Genomic DNA, 12473 nt, shown 5'->3' on the forward strand with positions numbered 1-12473 from the left:
TGAAGTCAGTTCAGAGTTTATTCTGAGTACTGAAGAAATGCCATGACAAAAGTTTTATAAGGGAGGTAAACCTGGGACCAAGTCCAAAACACTCGAGAACCTTGAAAAGATATGCATGACTAACACGGTCAAAAGCTTTCTCTTGGTCGAGCATAATCAAACCAAGATCATCATTTTTTGCTTTCCACACATCCCAAAGATCTCTTATTCGGAATATGTTATCATGTATCTGTCTGTTAGGGATACAGTAGGACTGATCACTTTGAATCGAAGATTCTAGAAGGGGGGAGATGCGTCGAGCTCGAGCTTTGGAAAATATTTTATAGTCGGAAGTTAAAAGAGAGATTGGGCACCAGTTGCCAACGAGCTGAGGGTCCCCTTTTTTCAGTAATAAAGTAATTACTGCTCTACGAGAGCTCATTGGCAATTCCCCACATTGTAAAGAACTAGTAAAGACCTCCAAGAGCTCTGGACCTAATAAAGACCAAAAGGATTTGTAAAACTCGACTGGGAGGCCGTCTCATCCAGGAGATTTTCCAGTCGGCAGAGAAGCAAGTGAGAGTGTTAGTTCTTCCAAGGAAGGTAAGGAATCAAGATGATCCCTTCGAGTCGCACTTAACGTGGGAAGATCAGACGTGAAGTATTGCATCGCATCATTGTCAACATCGTTTGCCTTAAACACGTCTGAGAAGAAGTTATAGATCTCCCTCTTTGTGCTATCTTGTGATGTCACAATGTCCCCAGTTGAGAGCCTTAGGGTTTCAATTTGCCTTTGATGGGTGGTCTTTTTATCAAAATGAAAGAAAAATTTTGTTGGAGAGTCCAAAGTATAAATCTGATCCATCCGTAATCAGATCATTGCACCTTTCACTTGATAGTCAACAAGATAATTTAAAAAGGGCCTTTTTTCCCAGTTGCAGATGGTTATTTGTTGCACTGGGGTTGTTTGCAGCATCAGATTGTAATTTCAGTTTTTCTTTTTCGAGTACAATCCTTTCCTTTATTGCACTAAAAGATGAGAAGTGATTAAACTGTTGGCAAAAGACGGCAATCTGTGCCTTTGCTTAGTCCCACCATAATCTAGGGCTACTTAAACTATTCTTTCGTTCGATGAGGCTATTCCAAAACACCCTAAAGGCTTCACAAAAAGTAACATTCTCAAGTAACATGACGTTAAACTTCCAATACGGACTGCCATGTTGCTGCAGAGCAAGCTTAAAGGAGAATGTTGTCACCAGATGAAAAGAGAAGGCACGATATCAGATTTTAAAATCTTATCAAACATTGTAGCATTGACATAAATTCTGTCTAACCGGGCTAGAGAGTGTCTCTGGGACACACATCTTAACCAAGTGAACTGACGTTGTCTGAGGTGTTGGATATTCCAAACATCCATGAGTCCCACAGTTTTTATAATTTTTTCCAAAGTTTTGGCAGATTTTGGATGTGGCTCCACACTGTTTCTGTCGAAAGCAGGATCAAGGGTACAGTTGAAGTCACCACTCATTATAAAGCAGCAGTTCAAGTCAATTGTGCTTAGAAAGGCCTCTGGTATAAGGAAGAAGTTATACTTTTCAGCATTCTCATTGGGGGCATAAATGTTTACAAAAATAAGGATTTGATTGTTGGCAATGAACTGAAGACAAGCCAGACGTCCAGGAATTATTTCATTAAAATGAACTTGAGAGAGTGTTCATGAAGGAGAGACAAAGAAGGCAATCCCGGCAGTGAAGGAATTTATATCACTGAAGAACCACTGACCCTTCATGAGCCTTCTCCGTTGGGCTTGGGCAGTCAGATCTCCATGGGTCTCTTACAATAACAAGACGTCCAGGTGCAAACGCCGAGTCAAGTCTTTTACCTGAACTTTGCGTTCTAAACTAGAACCACCATTAATGTTCAGACTTCCGAAATTGACATTCATGTGCTTAGAAAGGTAAAGAAGAAAAATAAATAAATAAGAGAAACACACCATAAGGACCTCACTTTAGAAGCTCCTGTCGAGCTTTCTGGATCATTTTTTTTTTACCTGTGTTTCTGAGCCTCAGTGAAGTTTGGGGTGACAGGGTTACGCAAAATTTATTTCAATTTCGTAATCAACACCGGAAGATCAGGGAAATGATCTTTCAGTTCATTATTTCTCTTACGCTAAGAGTCACTCAAGAAGTCCCGAAGCTCGTCATCCGAATGTCTGCTTTCAGCCTTTAGAATCTGAGAGGACTCATCTTGACTTTCATCATCAGATTCCTCACATGGGGAATCGATTGGTGTTTCAGTTTCGTTGTGAGCATCACATGATTGTTCGGTTTCAATGAAACAATCTTCTTCGGCGGCCTTGTGTATCAGAGTTACATCTGGGGATTCTTGGGAATGTAAGAGAGTGGACTCCAAGCTTGTCCGTGACACGGCCACGCTGCTCGGGTCGCAAGTGTCACTCTCCATTGGAGGATTTAAACTATCCTCCCTCATTTCCTCAGTGTTCTTAGTTGTTTAATTTATTGTTTTGTTAGAGAGAGAGAGAGAGACTGTAAAAGTTTCTCTTCCTCCTGTGACTGTTGGATATGGGAGCAGTCTACATTAGGAACGTCCTTGTGCGAGCGGACGCTCTCTGTGGGGTTGGAGACGCTGATTGGCAAGTTCAATACGATTGCTTTATTGATGATGTTTGAACAAGTGGACGTTTCTGGGTTATTTTCTTCTTCCAGAAAGGCAAATCTGTTATTACATGGGATTCCAGTAATTACATTTTCGATGATTTGCCTTTTACCAGAAGGTGACACGTCGTGCAAGGGATTTACGTTTTTTTATTTTGGAGACGGTAATGAACCTATCACTTGCACTGTCCATTGGCTCATTGGGAGGGGGTGTGTCCACTTGTTCGGTTAATTTATCCTTCACGTCATTGGGAAGGGGCGTGTCCAATTGTTAACGAGTTTGTCCTGTCCGTCATTGGGAGGGGGCGTGTCCACTCGTTCAGCCGGTTTCTCGTGTCTGTTCGTTGAAAGGGAAACGTTAACATTAATCTGTGAGCCGTTGTTACTCGGTTCGGCCGTAGAAAGCTGCGTTTTCCGAAGAGGGCAAAACAGTTTCATGTGTCCCACTGCACCACAACCAAAGCACTTTAGAGTGTCAGTGTTAACATATACTTGGTAATCGTGACTATTTACAGTGAACTTTAAAATAACGTTCAGAGAAGGATAATCCTTGTTAAGTACCATAAATACCTGTCTCCGGAAACACATCACGTGACTGACACGTTCATCTTTACAGCCCAAAGGGAGCATTATTAGAGGGGGACACGCAGTGTCCATAGTGCTGTAGCGCTTTAAGGATTAAATCACCGCTCAGGAATGGCGGTACATTTGAGATAACCACTTTCTGAGCAGGAGTATCTGATGGATAAGTCATCACAAAGTGTCCAGAGTCGAGGGACAGGCCTTGTTGGACGATGGGACACAAACACGATAACCCGTTTATTCATGCGCGACGCGGCTCGTACCTCACCGAACCCGATAATGTTCCCGATCGCGAGAACAATCGCTTCCACCGAAACGCCCTCGGGTGGAGAGCAGGCGACGCCATTTTTGCGCGAGAACCGTTCGAACGCGGATTGTCGCTGCAAACGAGCGGCCGCCATGTTTCACCACACGACGACCGACGTCTTCCTCACTCAGGAGGAGGAAGTCACCAAAACACTCCAACCTTTCCCAAACTTTGGGAAAGGGAGCGCAAACCAAACAAAATAAGGAAAGATAAAGAGAAAAATAAAAGAAAATCAAAATAAAGGTTTAAAGCGAAAAGTGTTTGAAGCGACGAACAGGAAACCGCCGAGAAAACCGACGATACCCGAACCAGCGCCGCGACGGGCTCTCTCTCTCTTCTCCACACAGAGGGGAAACATGAGGAAACCTCATGAACAAACAACACGAACACAGGGAGTGAAATGGGCAATGTGGGAACACAAACCAGCACAACGGAGAACAGGAACTCACGACACGAAGTAAGCAGCCGCCATGACAGTCCACACAACGAACCAACGGCCAGCAGGGGGAGGGGGAGAGAGTGATAGTGATAGTGATAGTGATAGTGAGAGTGAGAGTGAGAGTGAGAGAGAGAGACAGAGTGAGAGTGAGAGTGAGAGAGAGAGACAGAGTGAGAGTGAGAGTGAGAGAGTGAGAGACAGAGAGTGAGAGACAGAGAGTGAGAGACAGAGAGTGAGAGTGAGAGTGAGAGACAGAGAGAGAGAGTGAGAGTGAGAGTGAGAGACAGAGAGTGAGAGTGAGAGTGAGAGACAGAGAGTGAGAGTGAGAGTGAGAGACAGAGAGTGAGAGTGAGAGTGAGAGACAGAGAGTGAGAGTGAGAGTGAGAGACAGAGAGTGAGAGTGAGAGTGAGAGACAGAGAGTGAGAGTGAGAGTGAGAGACAGAGAGTGAGAGACAGAGAGTGAGAGTGAGAGTGAGAGACAGAGACAGAGACAGAGAGTGAGAGTGAGAGTGAGAGTGAGAGTGAGACAGAGAGTGAGAGTGAGAGTGAGAGTGAGAGTGAGAGTGAGAGGAGTGAGAGTCAGAGACAGAGACAGAGACAGAGACAGAGACAGAGAGTGAGAGTGAGAGTGAGAGTGAGAGTGAGAGTGAGAGACAGAGAGTGAGAGACAGAGAGTGAGAGTGAGAGTGAGAGTGAGAGACAGAGAGTGAGAGACAGAGAGTGAGAGTGAGAGTGAGAGTGAGAGTGAGAGTGAGAGTGAGAGTGAGAGTGAGAGTGAGAGTGAGAGTGAGAGTGAGAGTGAGAGTGAGAGTGAGAGTGAGAGTGAGAGTGAGAGTGAGAGTGAGAGTGAGGTGAGGTGAGGTGAGGTGAGGTGAGGTGAGGTGAGAGTGAGGTGAGGTGAGGTGAGGTGAGGTGAGAGTGAGAGTGAGAGTGAGAGTGAGAGTGAGAGTGAGAGTGAGAGTGAGAGTGAGAGTGAGAGTGAGAGACAGAGACAGAGACAGAGACAGAGACAGAGACAGAGACAGAGACAGAGACAGAGACAGAGACAGAGACAGAGACAGAGACAGAGACAGAGACAGAGACAGAGACAGAGACAGAGACAGAGACAGAGACAGAGACAGAGACAGAGACAGAGACAGAGACAGAGACAGAGACAGAGACAGAGACAGAGACAGAGACAGAGACAGAGAGCGAGAGCGAGAGCGAGAGCGAGAGCGAGAGCGAGAGCGAGAGCGAGAGCGAGAGCGAGAGCGAGAGATAGAGATAGAGATAGAGATAGAGATAGAGATAGAGATAGAGATAGAGATAGAGATAGAGATAGAGATAGAGATAGAGATAGAGATAGAGATAGAGAGTGAGAGACAGAGAGTGAGAGACAGAGAGTGAGAGACAGAGAGTGAGAGACAGAGACAGAGAGTGAGAGTGAGAGACAGAGAGTGAGAGACAGAGAGTGAGAGTGAGAGACAGAGAGTGAGAGTGAGAGACAGAGAGTGAGAGTGAGAGACAGAGAGTGAGAGTGAGAGACAGAGAGTGAGAGTGAGAGACAGAGAGTGAGAGTGAGAGACAGAGAGTGAGAGTGAGAGTGAGAGTGAGAGTGAGAGTGAGTGAGAGTGAGAGTGAGAGTGAGAGACAGGGAGTGAGAGTGAGAGTGAGAGTGATGAGACAATATCAGATTTTAACTCAAGTTACGGTCTGAAAAATGATTTTTCTTTTCCAAAATTTAAAATTGTATTTATGCATCTTTACATTTCAGTCCATAAATGTGTCAAGTCTGCTCGAAATCTCAAGTGGTCCATAAGTTATTGCAGAAACACAATTTTTCAATTAAAGGGCACTTGACCATAGACCTTTGACCTTTTCATCCCAAAATGTGATCAACTCATCTTTGTATTACCTTCCATAGTTTTACCAAGTTCGGTCAAAATCCCTTCAGTGATTCACAAGTAATTGTGGCAACAAGAATCTGCTACTTTCAGCTGAAGGTCACATGACCTTTGACTATTTGAACCAAACTCCAATCAGTACATCTTAGCATAGTAATACACCCTTTGTTCCAAGTTTGTTTAAAATCCTTTCAGTGGTTCACAAGTTATTGTGGGAACAAAAACTGAGCACGGACAGACGCACACACGCATACCCCTGTTCTGTATATACTCATAATATTAGTGAAACGTGCATTTCATACTTTTGTTGTTACTTCGACTTTTCATCCGAACTCTGCAAGATCTCCAAACATGCACAACCGCTTCCCACAATGCACAGCGGGCAGGTCCAAAGATGAACTTCGGGAGGGGCTCCTCCTTCTGACTCCCCATCACAGAGTTACATTTCAACCACAAGAGGGTGTAGTTAGATTAAATCATGGCCACATTAGAAAGTTTGTCTGCCATCGTCATTCCGGGCAAAATTTCATCTGAAGTGCTTGAAAGATGGTGGAAAGCTGTGCTTGGTACAGATGTATCAACCGAAGGAGGAGAAACAGTGGAATTTCCTTTCATCAGTGAGTTGTATAGTAGAGTACATAATGTCATGGAGTGCATAACGTCAAACGATAACGAGTTAGTCGTACTTCACTACCAGACCATGACCATGTTAAAGTTCACTGAAGTCGCAGACTGGCAAACATCAACATTGTTTAATCCAAACAATCGACGAGTTGGTTAAATCATTCATCAGTTCAACATTATGGTGAACAAGTGCAGAAATATCAACGAGTTTCATTTACTTTGTGAAAAGTCAAGCTAGTTTTAGGAAGCCTGTTTAACATAATACGAACGTAAGTACTTTGGTGTTGTGTGTTCAATGCAGTGTTTGTGATCCTTTTAGTGTCAGTCCTAAATATATTCATAACTAGCAGGGTTACCCGGCGTTGCTCGGAGGTAAGGGGGACTGAGAAGGGAGGAGGGGGGCAGGAGAGCCGGCAGAGCAGAGGTGGGGTGGGGAGGACAGGAGAGCCGCTTGCCCGGGAGGCAGGAGAACCTGTGTGTGTGTGTGTGTGTGTGTGTGTGTATGTGTGTGTATGTGGGTGTATGTGTGTGTGTGTGTGTGTGTGTGTGTGTGTGTGTGTTTGTTTGTGTGTGTGTGTGTGTGTGTGTGTGTGTGTGGGGGTTTGTGTGTGTGTGTGTGTGTATGTGTGTGTATGTGCGTGTGGGTGTGTGTGGGTTTGTGTGGGCGTGTGAGTTGGTGTGTTTGTGTATGTGCCGGTTTATGTGTGGGTGTATGTGTGTATGTGTGTATGTATGTGTGTATGTGTGGGTGTATGTGTGGGTTTGTGTGTGTATGTGTGTATGTATGTGTGTATGTGCCGGTTTATGTGTGGGTGTATGTGTGTATGTGTGGGTGTATGTGTGGGTTCGTGTGTGTATGTGTGTATGTATGTGTGTATGTGTGCGCTTGTGTGTGTATATGTGTGTATGTATGTGTATGCGCCGGTTTATGTGTGGGTGTATGTGTGTACGTGTGGGTGCCTGTGTGGGTGCGTGTGTGTGTGGGTGTATGTATGTGTGGGTGTATGTATGTGTGGGTGTATGTATGTGTGTATGCATCTATTTATGTGTGTATGTGTGGGTGTATGTATGTGTGTATGTGTGTGTATGTATGTGTGTGTATGTGTGTGTATGTATGTGTATATATGTGTGGGTATATGTGTGGGTGTATGTATGTGTGTGTATGTGTGTGTGGGTGTATGTGTGTGTGGGTGTATGTGTGTGTGTGCATGTGTGTGTGTGTGTGTGTATGTGTATGTATGTGTGTGTGCGTGTGCGTGTGCGTGTGCGTGTGCGTGTGCGTGTGTGTGCATGTGTGTGTATGTATGCATGTGGCATGTGTTTATTGGAGATCCACTGGAGCTTTCTGATGTGGAATGTGACACACCAAAATGATCTTCATGACCTCCTGAATTGATTGGGCTCATTACCAACAAATAATCTGGAAGAATTCCCATGTTTTAAACGCCCGCCATGTTAAGGTGTGGAGAGAAGCTAAATAGGTCCTCTCACAGCATGGCATTCTAACTTCAAAATGAATGTGACAAAAACAACGATAACATTGTAATCAGCATATGTTAATCAATATATAATGGAGCAAGTGTATGTGATTATGTATGGATGTATATCCACTCTCCACCCATTGGTTGGACAGCTTACCTGACGTCACCCTCAATTGTAACCTGAAATACTTCACCTAAAGTACCCAGAGGACACCTCAGACCCAAACGACCTTGAGGAACTAAGTGACCCCGATTCTGATGGTCTTGGGGGGAGGGGGAGGGGATGTAAATTCTCAATGTAAATGTGTATTGTGGAGCTCCACCTCCAGGTGAGGAAGAGTATTACACGTCTCCATCATTTACAGTACAATATTCATGTCCCCACATTTCTAGTACACTGAGGTGTTTTGAATTGTAAGCAGTGGGTATGTTTTTGCTTCATGCACGTAAAACCCGGGTTAATTTTTTTTATATAATGCCCCCTCCCCAACCCTGACTCAAACACATCTGGGCTTGGTGAAAGGCAAGCAGGTGTGCAACAAGGGCTTGAAGACCAATGAAAATTTGGTCCAATGGATGATCAACTGGCCCACCACAATGTCCAACAAATACAATAGAAACGGTCGCACACCAAAGTGGAAAACAATACTGTTCAAACAACTACAAAATGTGACTTCAATAAAGGGGGAAATAGCAATTAATTATCTCATAATTGCTACCTCAAAATGAGTGCTGCATCACATAATGCCGGACATGATTTTACATTGACCATTTCACAGGGAATCACTGGGTTATTGGATTCAATGAAACTCATCATTTAATTAATTATTCACAAACTTTCCTTCATTCTTACCCATCATTGTGAACTATACTGGACCACTGAAAAACGTGTGTGTGTGTGTGTGTGTGTGTGTGTGTGTGTGTGTGTGTGTGTGTGTGTGTGTGTGTGTGTGTGTGTGTGTGTGTGTGTGTGTGTGTGTGTGTGTGTGTGTGTGTGTGTGTGTGTGTCATGTCTGGCTTCCTTCTTGGGATTACGGTACAGTAATTGGTCTTTATTTTAATTAATCATGTACAACTAGTGGATTAGAGCAAAGCCTTTCCATGGGCACATTTGGGTTCTCCGAGCTCAGTTGTCCAGAATGGTGATGGCAGACAAGCTTTCTAATGTGTCCATCTGATTTGTACATGCTGAATGGGGAGCGTGTAGTCAAGTTGGTGGATGCAAGTCCATTCTCCCCGTTCATTTATCTTTCTTTCCCTCTTCCTCGCACTCTGTAGCCGCTGCCAACACAATAACTTAGTTTCGGGGAAGTTGTCACAAGAGGATCGATAAAACTGAAAACGATAGCCTGGACAGCATTTGCTCAAATACCATGATGGCATTGTTTCCATGGAGACCACCATATTGTTAAGTGGTGCCAAGCACTCTGTTCCGTTGGAGTGCTTGATTGAGCACTCTGAATCGATGCCTGGTGTTGGCTTAAAGGTTAGGGTGGCGGGCTTTGGATCCCAGGGTCCTGAGTTCAAATCCCGCTTGGCTGTTGAATTAATAGCAGGTGGGGTTAACTCGGCCTGTCATCCTTCTGAGGTCGGCAAAATGAGTGCCAGCATGCTTGTATACTGCATCGGAGTGGCAACCTGTCCAGGATTGTCCCCACGAGCCAAGGAGACTGCTTAGGCAGCACCAACGCTCTGCACAGAGTATGGTCCCAATCTCCTCCTCCTCCTCCTCCTCCTCTGAATCAAGCAAGCCACTTACTAGCAGAACACACCTCATTATTTCTGCTTTGCCATTGTTGGGTCGCTGAAATAGGCGAGCCTTATTGTCAGTAATTCTGTCTGTTGGGTTGCCGAAATAGGTGACCCTTATTGTCAGTAATTCTGTCTGTTTATTTGGATGTTTGTTTGGATGTTTGTTCTTTTGTCATCAGCATAATTGGTAGTAAACGTGGGCGGATTTTGACCAAACTCGGGTGGTAGGTACATCTTATGACCTCGTGCTTTGGAAATTGTGATGGTTGCTCGGGATGCTTTGGTTCCCCAGCAACAACCGAAAAACCTTCAAAATCGGTACCGTTCACGCGAAATAAATTCCAAAAGCCATTATCCCACGTAAGGTTATGAAATTTGGCAAGAATGTTCCACAGGTGATGCTCTATCAAACATATTCCGGTTTTTGTGAGATATGGAAAACTATACCCGCAGCGCCCCCCTACAATTAGGGTATGCGCGAAAATTGGCGAAAATTGAAGGCCCCCTCGCGACCAGGTGAGTGCATTGATACGAATGAAACTTTGCAGGTTCATGGTACTCAATGAGTACTGCAACTTTGCCTCAGGACATATTCACCGATTTCACTTAGGTCAGGGGTCAAAGGTCAATTAGTGCAAAAATCGATAATATGCGAGAGCTGGAGGTGCCTTCGCGCCAAATGCTACTCCTCCTCGGGTTATGGTCAGATGGTCATGAAAATTCACACTAATCGTATGGAATACATTGTGCACAAACGGTCAAGCCGGATTTTCGATTTAGATCTTTGTTCACCCACAGCACCCCCTCGAACTTTGGGGATTTCAGACTTCAAACCGCATTTTCGGTACTTTTCATTCAAATGGATACCGAGTAGTTATCAGAAGATGGAACTGAATGAGATTTGATATGCATAATCTTAAGGTGATTCCCTATCTGCTATATGACATCCATTTTGCTCTATATCCTATAGTTTCCATGCTCGGTGACCCATCGCTGCCTACCGACTTGTCACAATTTACTTCACTCAAGATTTAAAGCGAGCTTCGATCCTGAAACGAAAAAAAATCCAAAATGATAGCCATTAATTCCACAGGGAATCCCAAGCACAGCAGCAAAAAAAAAAAAAATGTATAAAAATATCAACAAAATCTATTACTGGTAAAAATCGAAGATTTTTCAAGTGCCCTATCTTGGTAGGTTGCGTGCGTTATTCTATCGAATCTGTTTGTATGTCAATCACCTGCAGGTTACAATTTTAAACTGATCTCTCTCAAACTTCACCACCTGGGAGAGTTCATTATAAGCAAGAAGGCTATTGTTTTTGAGGTCAAAAGGTCAACATAGGTCAAAGGTCAACAACTTTGTTAAATTTCTGAAATCCTCAATTTTCTTTCGATTGACTTGAAATGTGAACAGCGTTTTATATATCAGGTCACTGAATTCAACCACCAATTAATTATTATTGGTAAAGCCTGGTGTTGGCTTAGTGGTTAGGGTTGTGGCTTGGGATCCAAGGGTCCTGAGTTCAAGCCCCGTTGGCTGCTGAATTAACACCAGGGGGTTGACTCAGCCTGTCATCCTTCCGAGGTCGGCGAAATGAGTGCCAGTGTACTGGTCCCGGTGTATGCCCCGGTTAGAATAGGTGTACCATATCCCTGTGTGTCGTAAGAGGCGACCAGGGTTGGCGTCAGGAAGGGCATCCGGCCATAAAACATTGCCTCAAGAAAAAGCCAAACCCCTGCACAGCAGGGAAAAATGGCTGTAAAAACGGTCAATTAATTATTATTGAGGTCAATACAGGCTGGATTTCTAAAATTGTCAATTTTCATCCAATTGACTTGAAAGTTGAAGAGGAGTTGCATAGTTGGTCATTCAATTCAACCACCAATTATTTTTGAGGTCAACACAGGCCAAATGTCAACAACTTAAGTTAAATTTCTAAAATCCTCAATTTTCATTCCATGAACATGAAATTTGAAGAGGATTTATATTTCAGGTCACTGAATCCAACCAGCCAATTATTTTTGAGGTCAGCATAGACCAAAAGGTCAACATAGGTCGGATTTCTAAAATTGTGAATTTTCATCCGATTGACTTAAAATTTGAAGAGGATTTGCATATTTGGTCATTGAATTCAACCACCAATTATTTTTATGGTCCAATTTGTTTTCAGGATTTTGCAAGTACCATGCATTCTATTCACAACGTCTTTCTTGTTTATTTATTTGTATTCAGGCTGTGGTGGCTTGGCTGAATCATTTTCTGGGGGGAAGACTGTGCCACTGATGCAGTTCCCCCTGTTACCAATCAGTTGATACTCATTTTGCCAACCTTTAGAAGGATGACAGGCTGAGTCAACCCAACTGGTGTAAATTCAATGGCCAGACAGGGGTCTTGAACTGAAGATCCGAAGATCTTAACCCAGCCACCTTAACCATGAAGCCAACACTAGGCATACCAACAAAATCATTCGTAGTTTGTGCATACTTTTGTGTATTAATCCTGTTCGGATTTGCAATCACTGCAGTCATTCATTAATTGTTTTTTGGTCATTTTTATCACTGCGCAATTAGTTTTCAGGAGGGTGCCAATCAAGCTACATTTACTTCTTTTTCTTCTCCATTTATTTTACTGAATCTTCTTCAGATATTTAAACATTCGTGAAATCGTATGATTTGAAGTGTAAAAGTTAATATTTATATATTTCATTACCTTTTCATTGAACACCTCCAAACAAATGTAAATATGGG

At 43.6% G+C, this 12473-nt stretch overlaps 1 protein-coding gene across 11 annotated transcripts in view; it reads right to left on the reverse strand.

The window, feature by feature from the left end:
- Positions 1-12473, reverse strand: part of LOC147011040 (uncharacterized) — a 73456-nt gene that overhangs the window by 34288 nt on the left and 26695 nt on the right. Inside the window, exon 1 of one of the 11 annotated variants that reach the window (XR_015052364.1) lies at positions 3967-4099. The exons of 9 other annotated variants lie outside the window; for them this stretch is intronic. Coding sequence is in view for 1 of the 2 variants with exons in the window: in XM_085859453.1 (XP_085715579.1) it covers positions 3505-3637 (133 nt within the window). In the remaining variant the exon portion in view is untranslated. Of the gene's footprint in view, positions 1-3504; positions 3772-3966; positions 4100-12473 lie in introns of those variants that run through there. One more of the 11 variants, XM_085859453.1, reaches the window with a different exon arrangement.

Source organism: Eptatretus burgeri, chromosome 16 (assembly GCF_056783735.1).
Source record: "Eptatretus burgeri isolate ZD-2024b chromosome 16, Ebu_testis_v1, whole genome shotgun sequence".
Lineage (NCBI taxonomy): Eukaryota > Metazoa > Chordata > Myxini > Myxiniformes > Myxinidae > Eptatretus > Eptatretus burgeri.